Source organism: Hetaerina americana, unplaced genomic scaffold, assembly GCF_022747635.1.
Source record: "Hetaerina americana unplaced genomic scaffold, ioHetAmer1.1.p SCAF_1337, whole genome shotgun sequence".
Lineage (NCBI taxonomy): Eukaryota > Metazoa > Arthropoda > Insecta > Odonata > Calopterygidae > Hetaerina > Hetaerina americana.
The window spans coordinates 1-25,044 of record NW_027286445.1 but is presented as its reverse complement, the minus strand read 5'-3'; the positions used below and the strand labels follow the sequence as shown (position 1 = coordinate 25,044).

Below are 25,044 nucleotides of genomic sequence, written 5' to 3'. Positions count from 1 at the left end.
ATTATGATTGTATGATTTGCGTACAGTTAACTTTTAAAAATGTAATACATACTGAATAAAATTCATTTGCCTTAATTAGAAAAAAAACACTCACTAGTAGGAGTTCCTAATTCAGAAAAACAAGTAATTGTAACAGTTTTTACATTAATATTAAAATTATATAATGTGTTTACAATAAAATTCATCAAACAATCTAATTTATTCTCAACCAGTAGATTTTAAATTATCATATGCAATCAAATAGTATTATGATCAAAATAAAACGAAAGTGTCATTATATTATAATAGGTCATAAGGAAACAGTCAGAAATCCAGGGACCACTTGCAGCCATCCATGGGATAGTACTTTATTACTTAATGTTGGACTAATCTTTACGATTTTTCTTTTGACTAGACAATCAAGATGAATTGATGTAGTCTTGCTTTTAATACATAAAGTTATACAAATTTGGTTGTTTTGACTCCATAGCTATTAATTTTTATGATTTTATAGGATTTTTAACATTTCATTGCTTGAGAAGTGAGCATGAAATGAAAAATATTCTAATGTACAAATATATTCAGAATTGTAATGGCAAACTAATCATCTCAAATTACTATTACAGTTAAACTCCTTTTTTGGGCTTTAATGGCGACCACAGAAAAGTCTGTAAAATGCAGGAAAATAGAAGTAGTGGGAAAAGGAGAATTTTCAAATTTGCATGCTTAATTACCGAATTCATCGTCTATAGCATCATCACCATCATAAATGACATCAACTTGAACTACTGCATTACAATCATCATAAAATTACTTTCCTAAAGTCGTGTATTACAAAATTCCTTACTTGCTTCCAAGTCAATGGTATGTAGTGTAAAGCATCCTGTACAAGTGCACACTCCAACCACTAGTGGCTGAAGCTTCTCACTTCTATCTGCATTTTTGATCAATAAAACCATGAGTATTTCTTTGCTCAGTACCCCTCCATGATGCTGTTCCCTTCTGAAGCCCAGTATTTTTGCTGAGAGTACATTAAACAATAACCCTATCTCTTGTGCATTAAAAAAACATCTTTTGGGCTAGAGCCTTCAAGAAGTGTACCCAAATCTAACATCTCCTATTGAGTTACAGCCTCGACATCAACACTTGTACTTTCACCACACACAGCCTTGTATATAAGATTGTGCCTTTTTTTAAACCTATTTAACCAATCATTGGATGCTGTGAAATCCTTTATTCCCAATATGTGGGAATGTGCAATACTTTTTCTCACTCGATGACACCATTCACAGGGATATATAACAATTTATCAAATTAAAACCATTTTCAGTAATTCTTTATTCTTGGAATTCTTCACATGTTTTTTTCTTTTAAGGCAAATGGCTTGCACACGTTTGCATGTTTCAGAATCAAATCACGATTTTTCAATGTTGTGTTCGTTGAAGAAGCGCACAGTCTTAGATGGTTCACTAGATCAATAGAATTTTAACTGTGAGAATCAACTTGTTCCAGAATTTTTATTTTTCCCTACAGTGAAATGATGTTTTTTCGCCTCTTATTTCCTTCGTCAAGCTGGATAAAATTTACTTTCCTGAGAAATTTGAGAAAAACTTCACATGAGAATCTGAACTATCGTGCGATTTAAGTGATGCACACAGTTGTCCACTTCAAAATTGTTTCAGGAGAATAAAATTATTTTTAATCCAGGTTAGTTTTCATTTGATAAATCAAGTTTCGATCCTTTTTATTATTCAGAGGCCAATCACTATTATATCTGTCAACTTGGAAACAATGCAAATGATGTCAGTAGTCAGTCACCAGTTCTTGCATTTTTTATCCTTCTTCATGTTTGGGTCAAAGCCATTTTCATTCCTCATATTGTTAATTAATGTGCTATAGTAATAGTCTCTCTCAGGTGTTCTTGCATAAATTACATAGCCCACTCCAAATTGTACAATCTAATTACTTCTTTCACAAATCTTTTCCTGGCAGACTGAGATTACAAGTTCAAGTAGTTCACATTTCCGTCACTAGTGCCCACCAAATTCAAAATTTTTGCTAGAACTGTTCACATAACTTTCCTCTCCTATTCCTTTAAAGCTTGTATGTATGAAACAAAATCAGGGAAGGTTTTTTTAAAAAAGACTGATGTACATAAGTAACTGCTTAAGCACCTACTGATGTTAAGTAGGGGTAAACTGAAAATGAAATTGTGCAAATAAAAGAGTTCCTCATACAATGAAATGGTGAGAAATTTTATGGCACCAGATAAAATTGTAGTAATAGCAGAAAAACCTTCTCTTCAATAACGCAATACAGGGTTTTACTGTAGTTGCTAGAGAGACAATTGAAGAAGAAATACTACATTCACATAATTTTGGATGCCAACTTACAAGATAATAAGATTATAAAATATGGTGAACCCTTGCTTAACGTGCCCTTTGCAGAGCAAGTAATTAGCAAAGAGAACACAACTAGTGGTCCCAAACATGACGGGCATATTGAGGAAAGGGGAAAGTGGTTTATGCCTCGTTAATAAGATGTCAGGATCATCAATGGCCGAACAAATATTTAAGGGATTGTAGTTCAAGAAGTTAACGAGAAAAACCTTCATCCACGACATTAAGAGGCATGGTGAAGCAGCAACCTCTGAGTCAAAGGCAGCAGAGAACTTCCATACCATCCAGTTGGTGACTTCAAAATGGTCATAGGTTCTAAGGATTACCCGCCAAAATTTACTTTTAATTGTGACAAGACAGTTATCTCCAGGAAGAAAATGCAGAGTCAAACCCATACTACCCTCTTCAATAAATAAGGTAACTGAGGCCATATAAACTTTTTTATGCAAAATTTATTCTACATAGATTTTGTCCCCTTCTAAGTACTCTCCATTCCTTGCTATGCACTTATTCCATCTTATATTATACTGATTTAAGGAACCTCAGAAGTCAGGCTTTTTAGTTCTCTCGTTGTTTCTTGCTCTATGGTGTCCACATCTTCCCAGTGATGTCCCCTCATCATATTTTTGCATTTTGGGAATAGGAAAAAGTCGCAGGGGGTGAGATCTGGTGAATTAGGAGGATGATCAAGGATGGTGATTGGATTTTTTGCCAGAAACTGGCAAAAAATCAATGCTGAATGTGCAGATGCACTGTCATGGTGAAGGATCCATCCTTCATGCTCGGTTAAAATAGTGTGCACTGTTGATTTTCCTTAATTCAGTTCATCAGCTATTTTTCTGATGATTTTTGACTATCGGTAAAGACAAGCACCGCACACGATCAATGATGCCGTCAACACAGGTGTTTGTAGGTTGTCCCGGCCTTGCATCATCCGTGGCATCTTGTTGGCCATCTTTAAAACGCTTAATTCACTTGAAAACAGATTTTTCTTCAGAGCATCATCCCCGTAAAAAGCTGTCAACATTTCAGTCATTACCGTTTAACTTTTACCACACTCCACCAAAAAACTTGAATATGATTCGTTGCGCCGTGATTTCGTTAATTTCCATTTTGGACAAACAGTAAAAACAAGGACAACTGAAACTAAAATAACTGGCACCATATGCACAACTTGACGATCCACCAAGCACAGATGGCTCATTGAGTCTCAGGCAACTAGCACCGCTAGTGGGTGAGGCCATAGTCCGCGTCATGCCAGATTGCACCAGTTCGTGTATTTTTTGGGCAGATCAGGTATTTGTGCCCTTAACAGTAAGTGAGAATGAATTAGCCAACCACAAGGCAATGAAAGGCCATCTCTTGAGCTTTAATTTTACGAGACTTAGAGAAGCGTTAAGTCCAAAACAGTTGTCCAATTAGATGTAGAGGTCATGGGAAACTTTTGCATCATACCACAAGTACGAGACATCGCCCTAATATAGCAGCAGTAATGAATGCCATAAATTTATTTAATGATCATTCTGAGTATCATTTTAACCTATTTTGAAGTGCCGATAAAAAAAAAGTCCCTTGTCTGCTTTCTAGTAAAATGGATTTAGGTATGCATCATAAATAACAAAAAATTTATATTGTTTCTAATTTGCTTTGACAAATTTTGCACTCCCGGTTGCATCATTCCTTGATAGAAGAAAAAGTGAATGTTATCCACGATCCCAAACAATGTATACTTAATTTTCTTCGAATAAACCTACATCATTTATGTTTTTCCACATTCCATACGTTATAGCATTTTGTATTAATTTATATGAAAAAAGTTGTTTCACTAAACAAGTGTTTTGCTTTACAAGAAAGGTTACAGAACGGAGTATGCCTGTATTATGAGGTTCCACTGTAATATGAATAAACCTTAACTTCTTTTGTCACACCACATAACAAAAAGATATACAATGTTACGAATTAGACCTGGGAAAAAACTAAAGTTATCATTCTCAAGAGCAAGGATACCAAAAAATCCAGGTTTATAGAACATTAGGGCTTGAGGTTTTCATTGAATTAATTACATGAAGAGCGGTCGTTATGGTACCAAAAATGTCAATTTGGAGTTTGTAAATTTGAGGTTTACCTGTCGGACAAATGGTTGGATTATTTCCAACATTGACAAAATGCCTGTATATTTAATTTTGGTTTAGGTAATAATAGGTTGAAGAAGCCATGACCATGAGCCTTGGGCTATTTATAATAACAGCCATTTAAGAGCTTAAAACGTTATAATCAGCCTATTCAAGAGTTATCTATGAACTCCTGGACTTGGTTAATCATTAGACAATGTCACTACACAAGTTGTTGAATAGAGGAAATAGGCTGACTTAATTCTTTGTTATTGTTAATTGAGGATTTCAGAGTTCTTTAATCATGATTCTGATATTGAAATGTAATAACCACTAATAAAGCTAGAAAGATATAATAGATAATCGCCGACCCCGGTGGCGGCGGGGTAACGTCCTCGTCTGCCATTCAAAGGGTCGCAGGTTCGATTCCCGCCTGGGTGAGTTTTCCTCCACCTAGGGCTTGGGTGTTTGTAAATGTGATCATTGTTATCATTGTTAATAGTTCGATGTAAAGGCCAGAATGCGCTGTTTTCGGACTTATACTGAATAAATAAATAAATAACATTAATATTTTATCAAAGTTCATTTTCAGAATTTCATCTCTCTCCCTTGCCATAAAATGTTAGCGTGGAATAAAAAAAACATAGTAATACAAATCAATGAAATTAAAATACTCTATAGAAGAGATCAAAAGACTAATAAGACATAAAATAAAGCTTAAAAAAAATTTGAGACAAATATGTCTTAATATAAAATTTATATAATTAATTAATTGAGTAATTCACATTATCTTTAATTATCCATTAAGTCTAACCTTCGCCTACGTGATCTTGATCTGGAGCGAGAGCGTCTTCCTCTTCTCCTGGAATCACGTGGAGATCTTGACCGACTTCTACCTCCCCGGCCTCCTCTTCGTCTACTCCTACTAACTGACCCACTTCTAGAACGGCTCCTGTCTCTGCTGTCATCCAACCCTGACTCAATGCCAACTGACATGCTAATAGAAGTGAAACAAAAAAAATTTGAAAATGCTTTATATCACTAACATTACAGTAATAGTGGTGATGAAAATATTTGCTAATTTTCAATGATATGATGAAACAACACAATATGTTAAATAATAAACTATGAAATGGAATGGGGCATCATTTACACAAATAATTCGAATTGAAAAAAAAAGAGTAGTCTCAAAAGGTTGAAGTTATATCTTTCATCAGTAAAAATATAACAGTAAGGAAATTCCAAGACAAAATGACTTTCCTCAGACAAGGGTAGGCTGAAAAGTAATGCACACATGCTTGTAGAGCGCAAACAAACACAAATAGTAAGATAGGGCAACAATACATTTAGTACATTTAATAAGTTTCAAAAATCATACATTTATTTTTCTACATAGTCACCGTTGAGGCTAACACGTTTCTCCCAAAATGTAACAAATTTTTTCATTCCGTCAACGAAAAACTCTCTTGTCTTTTCTGGAATCCAGGACTTGACAGCTGCCTTCACCTCATCATCCGAGGAGTTATGATTACCCTTTAGGTGTCTCTTTAAATGAGGAAAAAAATACTAATTGCAAGGCGGAAGATCGGGGGGGATAATGTGGAATTGGCTCAAATTTCAGGTTTTGCAGAACCTCTCCGGCTGTGCGCGAGGTGTGTGCACGAGCATTGTCATGTTTGCAAGATATTTGGCACCAGGCTGCCTTCAACACAACAAACTTATTCCTTGGATATTCCAATATGAATTGCAATATGCTTTTAAGTGTTTAACTGGTCATTTTGAATCAAATCTTCAGCGAGTTTGGAATGTTTATCATCTGTGGCAGTGAATGGACATCTTCTGCGTGTTTCATCAACAATTATGGGTTTTCCAGGGTCACAACCAGGAAATTTAACTACCCATTAAATTAAAGTAACCTATCAACAGCATAGCCACCATAAACAGCCTTTAAATAATGATGAATCTCAGTAGGAGTCACTTTTTCAGCAATTAATACTTCAATACAGCACGCTGTTTAAATCACGTAAACATAGCACTAGAACACATATCAATACTTCCGCTTCTTGAAATTCACTGGATGAATGAAATGACCTCAAACCTGTGCATGCATGTTGAGGGGGAGTTTTACTTCCACATGCCACCAGGAATGCTTCTGAAGGTCATTTTGTTTGTGGTCTACCAGCATGTGTGCCTTAGTTTTCAGCCTACCCTCTTATAATGGAGAGTTCTATTTTTACATTTTCTAAGAATAGATCGTCACTTTCCCGACTAGCTCTAAGATTTTATTCTAATTTTCCAAAAGCATAACAGTCAATAACTTACCCATCAGTTAGATCAACAACCTCTGAAGTATCTCCTTCAACCATGGAACCATCTACTCTACTTAATGGATGACCATCCCCAAGGGCCCCAAGTGGAGGAGCAGGGGCCATCAATGGGGCGGCAACAGCTGCCACTGTGTTCAAGTAACCAGGTGGTGGGGCAACACCTGAAGCTCCTGCAGTGGCACCCATTAATGTCGAATAAGAAGCAGGAAATGTGATGGAACCACCAGATGCTCCCATCATCCTCACTGCTCCAGGTATGAGAGTATTTCCTTGGGGACCAACCGTTATCGATAGACTGGTTGCTGAACCTACAGACAATTCTGACCCAGGAAGTAGAGCTGATGGAGGTTTAAGCTCACACTCTGAAGCAAAAGGTAGATTCTGGAAAAACAAGAGAAAACCAGATAATTACAATGGGATAAAGTAAATATTACAGCACAGTTAGAAGATTTTATGCCACTTTACACCTAGTTTGGTGATAATGCCATATGCTTTCTATAGAGTATTATTTACTTGTATACAAAATCATGAGGCTGATTGATGAGGCAATGATATTCCCAAGAGGAACTCAGTCACAACTACCTCTAATATTATTACAGGTAAAATGGAACCTCATAATACGGGCATGGTCAGTTCCGCAAACTTTCTCATATAAAGAAACATTCATTTAGTGAATAATTTTTTTCCATAAAAAGTAATGCAAAATACAATAATGCATTCCATGCTGAAACAAAATTTTATATAAGGTTTATTCAACGAAAATTATATAGACATTTAGGATCATGGCTCACGTTCACCTTTTCCTCTATCGTGGAATGCATATTCAATTCATCAATAAAAAAAGGAACCAAAATAATTAGTTTATTATTTATGATACATTCATAATTCATTTTTAGAAGAGAGATTTGTTTTTAAAGATTTCATTTTTTTTTTAAATTTTAACATAGCATCACCAGTAAGTAAATTCTTAGCACGCAAATCCAGTCTTATTAGGGCAATGCTTCTCAATATACAATGCAACAGAGAGTTATAGTCTCCATCTCTTCCTCTATTGTGGAATGAACCAACCTGGAATATGACTTAGATTTGCAAAAAAAAAACAAATTAAAATAATTAGTTTATTATTCATGATACATACCTAATTCTTTTATACTTGAAAACTGTTGAGATATATTTGTTTTTGCCGAAGAAAATACAAGCATTGTCATCATATAAATTTGTAAACCACATAAAAACTGACATATCATGGTGATGCCTCTTAATGTACAATGCAACAATTTCCCGCGCTTCCAGCATTTCTCTTATTTTGCTAGATGATTGTTGTTTGCTGTTACCTCCTCCTCCTCGGACAAACTCTCCTCCAAAATATCTTCTTGTGAAATGCAATGTAAACTAAGCTCTTAAAGAGCCAGTTTTTTCTTTTACTGGAGGATAGTACAAATCGTTGATGTCAATTGATTGTATGTGTGTTATAGATCAGCTACACTGACACCTTGTGGCTGGTTTTTTACATCGAATAATTTCACTTTTAATTTCTATTGTTTTTTTTAATTCTCTAATGACTGTCTTCCTGCAGCTTTTTCTTTTGAGACATTATTAAAACTATCCACAAATATTATTTAACTAAGCATGAAATGTCACAAATAACATGCCTGAACACAAGTTTGGACAAATGTGTAATCAGCAGCGACACACTACAATTCTGGTAACACTTGTCCTAACACATATGTAAAAAGCCTACGCAATTACCCTGGGCACCCCCCCCTCCTCATTACCTGTTATGGGAAATGTCACACGCTTAGAGTTATTTTTGAGCATAATAATTTTGCTCTTAATTGAAATTACTCATTATCTGAGGAGCTTGTTATGAAAGGTTCCACTGTATTCTACCATTTAAATTATGAATTGGATGGAAATAAACTAAAGAATGAAATAAAGATACATTTATCTGTCTCTTCTAACAAAGAGCCTCATATCCGACACCACTGTAAGCTCTCCTTTATTTCCTCAAACTTCCACTCCTCAATCTCGCCAACACACTTATACAATTTCTACGCTTTCCTTGCTTGCTTAATTTCTCCACTCCATCACAGTCTTCAACAGCCCATTGCCAATCCTAATACACTGCATCCACCTTTCCCATCAACTTTGGATTTCACCCAACAATCCTCTCTCCTTTTGTACTATGTCTAGCACTCTATTTGTTTTCCTTTCTGTACAATTATCCCTTTTCATCCTTCTTCACACCCACATTTCTGTGCCTATCATCATGCTTTAATGACCAGTTTTCTGCTATGCACAAAACCACACTAAATTTCAAAGTTTTAGCGATTATTTCCTTAAAATCCTTACTCAATGCACAGTCATCAATTTCCCTGCAAAAGTCCCTTTGCATAATACAGTTCTTCTGTTATTAATACTTTGACCTATGACCAAAATGATACCAAGATATGCTGTTCACCTGCTCCAGCTTATGAACTCCTGTTTTAATATTCAACTTGTCTTGAAAATCTTGGTTTACATTAATTTTCATCCCATTCCTATTTCACTCACTTTTAAATCAACTCGGCAATGGCTGCAACCCTTGGCTGACTGACAAACTAAAGATTCATCAACTACAAACCTAATTTAATGAATTATCCACCAACTTTCATCCCATGCTTCTTTAACCATTTCTTCCACATATATGTACCATGAAAAGTAACGGTGATTCCCTGAAGGGTGTTGATGTGAGAAATAATACATGAAACAAAAAGTTTATGCTTAGCATAAATCCACGAAAGGACACACATGTATGTGGAATGTAAATAACCACTTAGAAATAAGTAATGATGAGTTAGCGAAAAACTGTTTGTGTAATTTTTTAGGTATTTATTCATGTGTTCATCATATTGAGTTGCCAAATCTATTCTTGTGACATTCTCTGTGAAATACCACTGATTATCCAGCAACTGTAATTATTACCTTATCATCTTTATGCTGTTACAACTAGATATAATTACCTATTCCCCTATAAAATGAACTTGAAGAATTTGTGAACTACTTCTGTGTTCAGATATGTGACTAGTTCCGTATTTATTCTTTGGAAAACTACTGTGCAGTGCCAAATCAAAGGTTTTAACATTACTTTTAATCAATAAATATTGTAATTAAATTAATAAAGGCATCCAAGCAAAGCCTTGTATATATATATGCACTGATATATATGCACATATATATATATATATATATATATATATATATATATATATATATATATATATATATATATATATTTATATATATATATATATATATATATATATATATATATATATGCACTGATGTATCAGCATATATATTAGATTTACATAAGTAACTACCTAATGTAAAATAAAATCAAGAACAATCCCTGATTTCTGTCAACATTATTTAGTAAGGGATTTACATAAAACACCAAGCTTTGGAGTTCAGAAAGCATTGTTTTGATACCCTATGTTGCAGGTTACATGCTATCAAACTTGTAATATAAAAAATTTGGCATGTGTAAATGATATGTACATTATTTAGCTTCAGTTGAAGCTGATTTACTGTTTTGGATGTGCATTCAGACAAAACAAGATGAACATGTGGATGAGCTGAAGAATCAAATGAATATGATTACAGAACACAGATTGCTTGAAAATCCTGCCCTTTCATCAGGCTTAATGCGGTATGATTTAGCAAAAGAAAATTACCATAAAAACAAGTTTAAGACACTGAAAGTGGATTGAAATAAATGGGTGGTCCTATAAGTACCCGGCCTGACCTAGAGATGGCGGTAGTCATTGGAAAAATCACTGTATTAAAACACATTCAAAAAGCATATGTTACAACTATGAAGATGCCATGTTTTTTAGTAATTTTTTGGCATCCATCAATAGTTAACGTTTTCAGTGATTTTTTTGAAAATGGAAAAAATTGGTCATTATTATGTGATACCATACTTTTATTTGGAAGGCCTCAACCCAAACAATATCAAAGCTGAACTGGATTCTACTCTGGGTGGGTCTGTTCCTTTGCTTACAACAGTAAAATATTGGATAACAGAGTTTAAATGAGGCCATACATGCTGTCAAGACAAGCATAGCATTGGTCGACCAAATGGGGAGATGACTCCAGAAACGGTTAGGAAAATCCACTAAGTGATACTGGATGATCATCGACTGAAAGTACACAAGCTAGCAGACATAGTAGGCATTTCAAAAAGTGCAGTACACCGCATATTTATTGAAAATTTGGACATGAGAAAGCTGTGTGCAAGATGGGTGCTGAATTTGCTCACACTTGAGCAAAACCAGTGTCATGAAGATGTGTCACTTGAGTGTTTAGCAAAGTTTCACCGCAACAAAGCAGAATTTTTGTGCCGTTTCATGACCATGGATGAAACATGGGTCCATTACTTCACACCTGAGACAAAAGCACAATCAAAACAATGGATTCAAATGGGAGAACTGCCTCCAAAGAAGGTGAATACCGTTTCATCTGCAGGCAAGGTTATGGCATCAGTTTTTTGGGATGCGCGTGAGATAATTTTCATTGACCATCTTAAGGAAAAACTATCAACGGCAAGTATTATGCTAACTTATTGCAATGTTTGAGCGAAGAAATCAAGAAAAGCGGCCGCATTTGGCTAAGAAGAAAGTGTTGTTTCATCAAGACAATGCACCAGCTCACAAATCCATTATTGAAATGGCCAAAATTCATGAATTCAAGTATGAATTGCTACCTAATGCACCCTATTTGCAAGATTTAGCCCCCTCGGATTATTTCCTGTTTTCAAACTTGTAAACATGGCTTGGTGATCAAAGATTTTCTAACCGTGAAGAAGTGATGATGGCAGTTAATGGCTATTTTGAGGAGCAAGACATTTCTCAATATAAAAAGGGTATTGAACTTATTGAACATTGCTGGGAAAAATGTATAGAGTTGAAAGGAGATGTTGAAAAATAAATACATTTTTTTTCCAAAATTTTTGTTTTCTCTTTGTTGGGTTGGGTACTTCTGGGACCAACCTTGTAGTGTGTAAACAATAAAGGTATAACTGAGATATTCCAAAATATTGCAGCAAATTTGAGGGGGATGGAATTGCTGTAGTGAGTCCAAAGTATTTTTAATGCAATGCCAAATCATCTGTACGATGAAGACCTTTGGTGAGATTTAAAAAAATAAAGAATGATCTCCTGAAAAGGTAAGACTCAGTGACTACAAAATGTGTATGTATTTCAACTAAATGTCCATGCATGCATACAAAATTGACTGTGACTATAATAAATAATATTTCACAAAGCCGTTAAGGGCCCATTCAAGGCTTAAGGAGATATTTTTAATACAAGGCCTGTCTCAAAAGTAGTTAACTTATTTTTTCCCACATATACAGACAGATGGGCGGTGGTTCAGCTGGCTGCATTCGAGGGAGTTGAGTCTCAGGAAAGGATGGAGGCTGGTGACAGTTTGCTACCAGCCTTTGAAGAGTGTAGATCATTCATTTGCAATACCTCTATCACATGGCCTCATTATACTCGGCCATAAACCGGTTATTTGAACAGTGCTACGCCATCAAATTTTGCATTAAACTGGGAACAAACCAGAAAGAGAATCATGATATGCTCAAGGCATCTTATGATGATAACGCCATGGGTAGATAGGGTGTTTTTGAGTGGCACAAATTCTTTTATTAAAGTAGAGAAGAAGATGAAGAGGCCGAACTCTCAGATGCCCTTTTACCCCAAAAAGGGATGAAAATCTTGCAAGAGTGGAGGCTTTGTTGGACAGGAATCACAGTTTAAGTGTTCAAATGGTTTCTGATGAACTTGGCATTCCTGTAAGTGATTTGTATCAACTTGTGAGCGATAACATGGGCATGAGAAAGGTGTGTGCGAAGTTGGTCCCATGAGTGCTCTCTGACGAACAAAAGGAAACTTGATGCAGATATGCCAAGAGCTTTTTAACCATTCGGCCCCACCACACTTCTTCCTCTTTCCCCACTTCAAATCCATGCTGAAAAGCCTCACCACAGCTCAGTGGAAGCGATACAACAGGCCGTGATGAGGGAGCTTAGCAGCAATCCAGGCGCCACCTTCCAGAGGATGTAAGAGGTGTGGAAAACCCACTGCTGGCTGTGTATGGATGCATATGAGTGCTAATTCTAAGGCTTTTGAGTGAATATATCAATTCTGGCATTTGTTTTTTGTTGACTCGGTCCTATTACTTTTGGGACGGACCTTTTATAGTCAGTCTTAGAAAAGGCCGTAAGAATCTCAATGTAACTTGTTTACAAAATTGACATGGATGTAAAACCACCTTACCAACATTGTCTATTCTCATTTATCCAAACACGGGTAGGTGCATGGAAAATGCAGTCTCTCCCTTAGATAAAACATAAAATCCAATCAAATGTATACTTTTGAAACTAGTAAAAACATTTACCGTTAATTTTCCCACCACACCTGTCACAGTGACATGAAGTGGTGCAATGGATAGATAAACGAAATCATAAGGACAGAGAGTGCAATCTGTCATGAACCATTATTTTGTTTTATTCATTATTCTATGGACTTCAGTGGACCATAGCAGTTGAAGAGCTTCAATATGATGCCCTATTTTTCCCAGAAAATTTCTTAGTGAAATGTCTATGATGGACAGTATAAGAGACATTTAATGCTCCCAGGTCATATTAAATTTCACCTTATTTGGCTTTTTTGACTGAAAATATTTTTCTCTTTTAAGAAATCAAAATATTTCACTCTTCTCCACCATTCTGTTAATCAACAATTTAATACATGTTAATTAGATATTTTGGTCACGTGAAGCTTTTTTACCAAAACAATAATAAATGCATACCTATTTCTTTTAAAGTTCCAGCATACCATTTTGTCTGCCATTATAAGACTCAAAATTGGCTAATATTTTTGGACCATATGAGTGCAATGATATTCACAAATAAAAATCAGACCACTAAAATGATCACACCCACTGGAGGTGAGACTCGGACCCTCTAACTCATAATGGCAGTAGATGGAGTATCACAGTGGGATAGAGCAATACTCCACCTAGAAGAGGGATTCTAATCTCTTATTCATAATAACCCCCTTGACCGAATATTTTTTGTCATCGTTACTGTTAGGCATTCTGCATGTTACATGGAACCTCAAATGAAATAGCAAGTAAATATTAATTATAATTATCATGATAAATACTAAACTGTATTTTTGTGATATTTCTTTATAGGGATATTTATTTTACAATTTACCATTTAAAATGCCATGGGATAATGGATGATATACCATGTTTTTGTGCAACCATCAAAAAATAATTGACGATTTCACAGATTATTTAAACAGTGGAAACTCAGACTCCAAATAATTTTGTAGAATGCCTAAAATTTCAAACATGAATGAGATTACTCACTGGTATGGTTTGTGCAAGGTGTTTATCAAACTCTTCTTCCTGCTGCTGCATTTCTTGCAATTTCCGAGCTTTCTCTACAGCTTCTGCCACCGCATTTGCATCCATTACAACTTGCTGTGGGACACCAGGGCCTTTCACCGACTCAATTACATTTTTAGTGCCATGTGAAGCAGACATTGTCTGTTGAAGATGATGTAGCTGGCGCAGAACTTCAGGATTGGAAAGTATACTGAAAAAAAGTGAAAATTTTATTTCTGAGGCTAATTAATTACAAGTTGCCAACAATAAATTATTGCAAATCCTCCTCTTCTGGTGTTCTTTACTAAGTAACGTAAAATAAATGGACCCATTTTAATTTCAAACGATGAATTTGAGTGCATTAAAATTTACAGTCTGAGAATGTTCTACTGGGTACAACTCTTAAATCCAGGTAACTGAAACTTTTGTTTAAAAGCAAATTTATTTAAAAAATACAAACAAAAATCCTTTTACATACAAGTAGTGGTATCTGTCATGAGTAACATTACTCAAGGTAACCCCCTTCAGCTGCAATGACCGCCACTAATCTTGTCCCTAATCGATCGCAGGCTATCATTAAAACAGCGCTGTCCATATTTGCGTAGACGGCTACGATAGCGGTGCATGGAGAGGCAACACTAGGATGCCTTGACTTATTGATAACTCTTTCGACTGCGCTGCAAACATAATGGTCAAGGAGGTTGAAGTCTGGGCTATGCGGGGGTCAGAACTCCTTTGACCAGAACATGTAAATGTTATCTGAGAGCCAGTTTTGCAGTGAATGACTTGTATGATCTGGTGAACCATCCTGTTGAAAGACATATTGTCTCCCCGAGGCCGCAGTTACCATACACAATTTCACGGCATTCTTCAAAATTTGCAGATACTTATTTGGAGATAGTTTGCCCCTTTTCAAAGAATTGTGATATCACCCTCACTGGACACAACACCTAGGAGCTGTCCTCAGGGAGCCACGAATCATTTATCCCACTGAGCTTCCCGTTAATGGTAAAAAATTTTTCATCAGATAAGAATCTGATTTGCCCGATAGCTTCATTTTTTTGATAACACAATAGCAGGTTGCAGCGAATAATCTGCTTTGGTCTGGCAGCCGCAGACAGCATGTGTCGCACCTTTTTTATGGACAACTTGGATTGTAGGTCCTCCTCTGCCATCCAATGCATTGTTTGCTCACTAGCATTCAATTCTGATGCCAATTTCCTCAGTGATCGGCCTGGGACCTCTGAAATCAGCACCTGAGCCTTCTTGACGTCTGCCGCAGTTCGTGACAAGCATCTCCTCGAATGAGGTTTCCTCACTGGGTTAGTGAAACCTTCCCCATACTTCTCCGAAGCATTTTACTTAGCCACAATATCGTAAACAGTTGATCTGTAGTACCCGAAGAATCGAACTATTTCAATGGGCGACCGCCTAGCATGAAAACTGTTGACAATATCGGCTCTTCTATTGTACTCCGCACATGTACGTGACGTCTCAGCCATTTTGAGGTAATGACCGTTTACTAGATGCCTACGGCTTTCAAGAATGCTAATCGTGACCTCCAGTGGAACTACGATATGGCGGGAAATTCAAATTGAAAGTTGTCCGGATTAAAGCACCGCTATACATTCTCAGATTCAGCATTTCAAAGTTTGATCATTTCAGAACTTATTGAATGTAAAAAGGGATTTGATCATTTAACATGTGAAAATAAGGTCTTCTGAGGTTCTCACTAACTTTCTACATAGTTGGGTTCATAATAAATGCTTTTCGTGCCTAGGGAAGTCTACATAAAATATTTGTCTGATTAACACTTAGTGGTCCGCTCATGTATTAATACTTTGTTTTTGTCACCAGTATCAAGCGGTAATCCACGTATTAATATGGGTTTATGTAGTATTCTGCTTTTAACCTGATCTCCTAAAAGATTGAAGTGGCATGACATAACCATTTGAGAAATGAAAATTTTTTAGAATAGATTATTCATATGGGGCCTGTGCATTAAGACAGAAGAAGTGACTACTGGACACTAGACCCTCAAACAGAAACACACATTGCACAATAATGAGAGAGACAATGACGTGATCAAAGAAGACAGCGCTATATTTGTTGAACAGTGCCCTATCCAACTCTTTTAGGGTGCATTTGGAGCTCAATGGAAAACAAATTGTCTATAAAAAATTCTAGCATGAAGTTGCAAGACACTGGGTGGATGATGGTCAATAGAGTTGCCAAGTTTTACCCCAAAGGATGCCATTTCATGGAAAGCAGCATACCATGAGAGCTTGAGCCACCACGCAAAAAAATAAAGCAAACTGATGCATTAGTTAAATAGCAGATGAATGCCAAATTTCAAATAATTTTTATCCAGTACTTCGGGTTCTTCTACATGACTGAACTTTGGATTCTGGCTAACATCATTATTATAGATAAACAAAACGTTGGAAATGTCTAGTCCTGATATTTATTGTGTTCCCATCTAACATGTCATATTTAGGGGTCATCCAGAAAAATATGTTGGGAGGGTGTGGTAAATAAAGTTCACATGTAACACTGTTTTGGCAACCACTTTTTGGATCCTTACTTAATGCAGGAACCCAATAGTAATATTTGCAGCATGAGCCATCTGTTTATCTGAAGCTAAATATCATCATTTGTTAATTGCAGGAACAATTACACATCCCAAAAACAAATTAAATATTTTTCTTATCATAGGGCAAAATAGAAATAATAATTCCTTGACTTCTGTTCCAATGCATTTTAATGACATAAAATGGTCATATATTCATATTATATCAGCTACAGTTTAAAATAAATACCCCAAGACTTTTTTATTGAGATAAAATCCTGTCATAGAATTCAAGAGAAAAGTACCTCTCTTGGCATTTTCTAGGGTAAAACAGGTTATACATGAGGGAAATGCCTCCTAAGTGATTATTCCAGTATTAAAAACATCATTTGCATTTCAGCAATGGTCACAGTAGATGAAACATAGCTTACGTGGGAAAAACTGTCATGAGTGCTCAAAACATATTTTAATCAATTTAATGCAGACAATTATTTTTTATTTTGGATAAATTTATGGGCAAATCCAAATAAAAAAGTTAATGCTTGGAAGAGACTTCCTTCCCAATATTGTATCATGCAAAAGATGCCAATACAAAATAAAGATTCACCCAAGTTAAAAAGAAACAAATATGAATTTCATCATTTAAGTCTTCAATTAGCATGAACACTATCTTATGAATGGAGAAAAATTATTAAATAACATACCTTCCCAAAGAATCTATTGATGCGGAATTTGAAATTTGCTGTTGAGGTGCCAATGGCTGATGATGCTGCTGCAGGTTGTCAGATGAATTTGTTTGGTTGCCACCATCTTCATCTTCCTCTTCCCCATAGTCAAAATCCAACAGTTTCTTGTCAAATTTAACCTTGTGAAAGATTTTGTGCATTAATATAGTAAAATGAACTTTTAGGGCATTAACTTAAATATGCAAAAATAAATAATATTAACACTGAAGTAGAATCATGATAAAATGAGAATTGCACACAAAAAGAACCTCAACAAAATAAGTAATTCCCTAAGTACTTTTTATTGATCAATGGTTTACATATAAATTAAAACATCAATAGGAGGTATAAATATTTCACTCACATTGGATGGTTTAAAATAAGTGTGTATCAATACCGGGATAAAAATGAACCTTTAAAGAAAATAGTATCATAGCATTTTGTCTTCAGGAAGAGAATTTCTGAGACCAGATAATTAATGATATGAAGGATTAGAAGGATAATATAATTCAGTAGCACAAGCAGATTCTATAGCTGGGAATTAGAAAATAAAAGCATCACATGTTACCAGTAATGCCCATTTAAAACGTTCAAAGCTAATCTTCCCTCTGGAATTGTGACAGGATGTTAGTTACTAACTGGCAGCTCCAATTCCTAAGCAGGAATGAGATTTACACCTTTGTGGAAGTCCTATTGTGCTCTAGTGAATGAAATCACTTTCAAATTTAGGTCAACATCATTGGATAGACTTCATATTTCTTAAAAGGGTATTTCATTTCAAAATTTCTCCAGGAGCCTAAGTCTAAAACTTGTTTCTCCCATGAAATGTGCTTCCATACCTCCCATAAGAGTAGTCTCTCATAACCTAGGTCTGTAAATTCTTTCTCCCAATATAGGAGAAGGATAAATCTCTCATAGAAAATGAGTCTCCCAGCCCAAGTTCATTGCTCGTGAAGCAAATTTCCAAAAATTCAGATGGGAAAAGTTATCACATCAATCCAGAGAGTGGGTCCTTTTCTCCATGGGAGAAATTGCATTTTACGACAGTACTTAGTCAAATCTTTCTGGAATTGCGGGCCACGTTATGGACCTGTGGGATTAATTTCTGCAACATAATAGCAAATAACACATAATTCACCAGAAGAATAGTAGATCTTTCTCGAATATTTTTTCTTGTATTACCAAAGCCCTACCTCATCCATTTAAGTGTTTTTGTGTTGTTTCTATCTTTGGCTTGTGAGTTTGTTTATGATTATATATTATATACAATTCCCATTTCATGTAAAGAGTCATTATAATTTATGTGATGAGCAGGAAGTAGCAGATGGGTATTGCTAATTGGGGCAAATGAATTACGAACATAATATCTACAGCAAAAATGAGCAAGATTGTAGCCAATTAAGATAAACTATGAACTTTTCTTAAAAAACTGTTGTTCTTCTATGTAACCCAGTCTGTAATGTGAACATATTTTTTGGGTAAATGCATTGCCTTGTGAATGCATCAAAATAAACTAAGTCTGTTTAAAATTGATATAGGCTGGTTTTGGTCAAGGTACTTTTAAAGGTCTCCACCAAAGAGACAAAGGCAAACACTTTCCAGAACTACCCAAGGTAACTTCTTTAATTTAACTTTGAATACATTCAAAACAAAACTTGGGATTTTCACCACGACTTGTTAAATCTGCTGTAGTTGAATAATAGTATTTTATTGTCCCCGGTTAAATGCGTACTGGTTCTTTGTTGTTAAAATTTTCTCTGAAATTATGAAAGAGCCGAATTAAATTATACTGTTATACTAGTGATTGATTTACATGCATCAATGACTATTGTAAATACTTAGAATTAGTTTCAAATAAGCATGTATCAATACCATAAATATAAACATCAGTTTGTAACATCATTTTGTTTATAAATAATTGTTTTTGCATGAATATTACACATCAATTGCTCACTATATTATACATAATGTACCTTTCCATAGTTTAAGTATTTATACATTTTAAATAGTTATCATCTGTTTATATAGACTTCATTTAGTCTATTAGTGAGGTAAGAATCAGCAATTATACATGAGCCAGCTAATGAAGTATTTTATTTGTACAGAAGTGTCTAATTTGTAACAGGTTAACTAACTAGTTTGGCTGGTTTACATAAGAATGGACAACAAGGGTCGTACCTGATGATGCCGCAAGTCGGTGAAACGCGTCGTGCCATATAATAAAATCTGTGGAAAAGTACGAGTCTTTCTTTCTATTTCAATAATGGATAACAAGGGTTACCTTCACATAATGTGCATAAATATCTGAATACTGCTAACTATGCTTTAGAATTCATTTATTTATTATGTTGGCATGAAACTTATTTTCTTCACCTCTCTGATTCCTACCAATAAAAACTTATTGAGCTTATAGTAAGACTTGTAATAAATATAGGCCAATTTGAAAATTGAGGACATAGACCTTTCATTGATTAATACGTTCATGCGGGAGTACTATCAGCATGTAGGATCATTTTTCCATGCTAAAAAAGCTGCCATTCTCTACCTTAATCATAAAATGTACATACAGACTTTCTTCCTTATCTACTTCAATTCCACCATCGCATGTGCATGAAATAATTACATCAAATGATGATTTAATAAACAAACTTTCAAACGCTTTCTTTTAGTTATGCACTACCTCTCGTTAATCTGTCTTTTGCAATGTCAACAGAAGAATCTGAGAGCCATCATCATCTACATCACGTCTCTTTCAAATTTTGTTGTTTTTAAAACATTTATTCCACATGCAAAATCAGAATTCACTTAACTTTTAAAAACATAATTCTATTGTCTATTCAGAGAATCTGACTCTGATTTCTGCTAGTTTAACTTCAGTTAAAGAAAATAATGCATATGCTTATCTTGAAGATGAATAGAGAGATAGTCGCTTTTATTTTGGGCCAGATTGAGACTATGGAGTCTCTTCTACCACCTAACCCCTCGTCACACATTTACAAGATTAAAGTTACAGATATATGTTGCAAATTATACATTAATAGCAATAAAATTACTAAATAAATATCTTAATACTAACAATCAACAACACAATATATTAGTTGCCTAGTTCAATTACTAATTATAACACAATACAACATACAATATATATATATATAACAAAACATGCAAACAGTACAACAATATTCCTGGTTATATTTACAAATGCCAATAAAAAGTACAATGCACCTGCGACAATAAAAGTGTCTTGAATTCTACTCAAAGCTAAGTATGTATTTTATATGGTTGGTTTGCTAGGAAATTAGTGATTTATGAAATTCATGTTTGAATGATGGTAGAGAAGGTGCATTTGCTGTAACAGATAATAGCTCATTCCACTGCTAACAAGCTGACTGCAAATGACTGGTTGCATATAGCTGTTTTGTGATGAGGGATAACGAGTTTATCATTACCTCTTGTATTTATTCATTTTTGTATTCTATCAAGGCTATTGATGTCATTGGCAAAATACTGCAGGATTTAATATTTTAGTATTTGACAGAGTAAGAACAGCACATAAAGTTTCCTCCAATATTCCAGAAATAGCCAGTTTAGTTGGTTAAAATATTTTGTTAGTGATCTGCAATTTTCCAAGAAAATGAACAAGTAACAGCTATTCTTTGATGGCAAAATAATGGAATATAATATTATTTTGAGTCGGTAAATTCAATACTTAAACGATTACAGAAGATTAAAATTTGCAAGGAGTGATTTTTTTATTATAGATCAACAGCTGATGAAATGTGCTTGGTGTACTTCTAGTTCTTTATTCCACAGTTTTTTTTTCTTTCCATTGCTTTCTATGGTTACAATCATTAACATTTAGCAGCACAACTAATGTTGTGGTTGCATTAAAATATTATGTAACCATTTATTTGAATGCTTAAATATAAAATTACCTGTTTTCTACTTCCAATATTAACTATGTTGGTGCTAATCTACCAATGTTATATTTTTAAAGAATTAATCTCCTTATTCATGCAAATATCCTTGCAGATGGTTGCGGTTACATCCTCAATAATTTTACCTGTAAAATTTAAATATACCAATTCTTTCATACTCAGCATAATCATCTGCACCTTATGGCCTCAGTGATATGGAGAAATGAAAAGGTAGCATAAAAAGGTTTAATTGGCTTGCGAAACACCATCAGAATCTCTTCTCTTACATAAACTTTAAGGATTACATACTTTTCTCCCTTCCTATTGACAGAATAAGTTTTATCTGTCATCTCCCAACTTACAATGAGAGAATACTAGAGAAGAAAAAATTTTAACTTTTCCTACGGAAGGAGAAATTAAACACTTGGGACACTGGATAATTTATTGTGAATTTATAATTGTAATGCAATTTCACATCATTATGCATTACATTTGAGTACTTCTAAGTATATTTTATTGCTTAATTGTGCATTTTTACTCTAAACATATTTAAAAATATGACTAATTTATCTTTTAAATGCTTTTCCAACATACTTTGCAATATCTGAACCTCTCAGGAGACACTCAGACAAGGGTTGGGCCTGTCATCGATGGAAGAAATGATAGATTTTATTGTTATGGAGATAATGACTACGCCAATGGAGTATGTTGAATAAATATGGCACCAAAAGTAAGGATTACGAAGTGGAAAGATATAACCAAGGAAAAGTTTTTTTTCTTTCTAGGATTTCTCGTACCAAATCTCCAATTGCTGGAGCACTCATATTTTATTTATTTTCCCTTACTTTTGGAGCTGTATACACCATAACAGGCTCACTGAGATACTACATTTGCACTTCTCAAAAAACGTATACCTGATAAACCTATGATAAACTTAACCATCTGGTCCATAACCAAACTTTCACCATTCGTTCTATAACAGGGTACTCACCTACGGCACGTCGTAGTACTAGAAGTCTCACTCATATCCATTGAGCCGTGCAGCAATGGGGATTAGTTGCTACTGAAACATTGCCCATTTCATTCAGTTTGATGATGCCAATACTTGTGCTGAGCGCATGGAGAGTGATAAGGCTGCTCCAATGCGAGACCTTTGGACAATGTTCAATAGTAATTTGGCAAAACATAAGAGCACCTGACAATCGACAAGCAACTTTTTGCGTACTGGGGTCGAACTAAATTCACTCAATATTCCATTAAAGCCAGCCAAGTATGGAATCACAGTATGGTGGATATATGATGTTGAAAATTCGTATCTTTGCACTTGTCTCCAAACCCATCTACGTGGTCTGGGCCAATAAGAGGTGGACGCATTTCTAAGCTGGAGGTAATTATTGAGTATAATGGTTCAATGGAGGACATTTCATTATTTAGATCAGGTGATGTCATATTATCCTTTTGAAACAAAGACCTGGATGAAATATAAAAATTTTACACATGCACATCTTTCCCCTACTTTTACTTCCTTACGTTGAAATCCAAACCTAAAATTCCTCTTTCCAACAAAAACAAAATTGTTATATCTTTGTATTAATACATTCCATAACAGTGGTGAAGAATGAATAATCTTTGAATAAATGAATGAATATTTGGGCAGGTCCCTCGAAGTGCCATCAGCACGCTTACCTGATCCTCTGCCTCACGCGCTTCTGCATGCTGGTTCTGTTGTTTCAACAATAACTGTTGAAGTTGCTGTAACTGCTGAATAACATTAGGATCAACTGGAATTCCTTGCAAAATATTTGAAGAAGGAGCAATGCCAACAGGAGCTGGAGTCTGTAAAAAATTAGAGAATTAATTATGACTAGCATTAGGATTCTCAAAATTAATTGTCATTTTGAAATTTCATTCTTAAAATTATAGCACTGAGTTTTCAAACAAATTAAGTCAGGCAATCCATAAATATATGCTGAACAAACCTCAGATGCACATGGACCTTTATCATGAGACAGCTAACAAACCATATTAACCTAACGCTAAATGATACTTCAAAAGTTGCTCTCTATGGCACAATGATAACAAATCTACACAAAACAAAACGAGATGAACAAGAACAAAGAGTTTAATTGCAGCGCGGCATGAATTAAAAGATCTCCTCAGGAGAGTAATGGTGCACATTCACTCCAGGGTAACTGCAAATGAATCATTCTGTTCCTAAGTACGATCCTAACCATAATATAGGCTGATGTCTTTGTGAATCCCCCAAGTATTAGCCATTATACATTTGCCTGTTGTGGTAATCAAACCAGGTGTTCATTATGATTTACCCCTTTAATGGAGACAGAGTTTTTGAAAGCCACCCACCTGATGGGGTTTTTAATTTGTGGATATATACATCTCCTTTTTGGTGGATTATTATGTTGTTGACTTTTTGAATAATGAAATTGTGAAAAAATTGTTTTTTACAATCAGCTTAATTATTTAAAAAATTATTGTTATAAACCATTTTTTTATCTCACCCTATGCTTTCATATCATGAATGCTGCTCACAACACAAACATCCCTCTTGTCCTTCCACTTCAAAGCCATCATTTTGTTCCTAAAGGCAGCTGTGACTTCTCGTTTTCATTTTCTTTGTCATAATAACTCACAGCAATTCCTTGTGGTTTGATCACACAGTTCCTAATGCATATACTACCTTGATCAAAAAGTTCCCGGAATAACCACCGTGTGGCGCTCCCATCGTTCCGATTTGAGTTCTGTTTTTTTTGTTAAATTGGTACATCTGTTGTTGATATTCCCTTTAAATCTTAGTGTCATAACTTGACATTTGCAAAAGTTACGTAGCCAAGAGTACATCTATCTCTGTGTGTGTTGGCGATTTTTTACAATTGCCGAAATGGATTTAAATTTGCAACAACGAACTTGTATTAAATTTTGCGTAAAAAACGGATTTAGTGGCGCACGGACGTTGGAAATGTTGGAAAAGTGTTTCGGCAACGATTCTCTAAAAAAAAAACGGTCGTTTACCAGTGGCACGAGCGGTTCAGAAGTGGTCGTGAGTCAATCGAAGATGATGAACGCAGTGGCAGACCATCGACATCGAAAGTCGGTGAAAAAATTGATAAAGTAAAAGAAATGTTGGTCAATAACCGCAAATTAACCATCAGAGAAATAGCGGAGGACTTGAACATTGCCTATGGATCCGCCCAAGACATTGTGGTTAATGATTTGGGTTTCCGTCGTGTAGCAGCAAAGTACCTCAATTTCATGCAAAAAAGAGACCGTGTTGACGTCGCAAAAGACATGATTTGCGAGGCTGAATCCGATCCCACATTCATCAAAAGGATCATTACTGGAGACGAGACGTGGGTTTATGAGTACGACACGCAATCCAGACATCAGGCAAGTGAATGGCGTTCACCAAATGAGCCGAGACCAAAAAAACCACGTCGTTTTCAGTCAAAAAAGAAGGCAATGCTGACGGTTATCATGGATTACAACGGTGTAGTGCATCATGAATTTTTGCCAGAAGGCCAGACAGTAAACAAAGAGTATTATTTGGGCGTTA

At 35.2% G+C, this 25,044-nt stretch overlaps 1 protein-coding gene across 1 annotated transcript; it reads right to left on the bottom strand.

The window, feature by feature from the left end:
* Positions 1-5,303: 5,303 nt before the first annotated feature.
* Positions 5,304-23,309, bottom strand: LOC139686215 (uncharacterized; the record flags this gene model as incomplete). The annotated part of the gene is made up of 5 exons (XM_071583377.1): positions 5,304-5,486; positions 6,812-7,197; positions 14,245-14,473; positions 17,536-17,696; positions 23,160-23,309. Coding segments are annotated over 5 exons (1,109 nt in total), but the record flags the coding sequence as incomplete, so codon positions are not given.
* Positions 23,310-25,044: the final 1,735 nt, after the last annotated feature.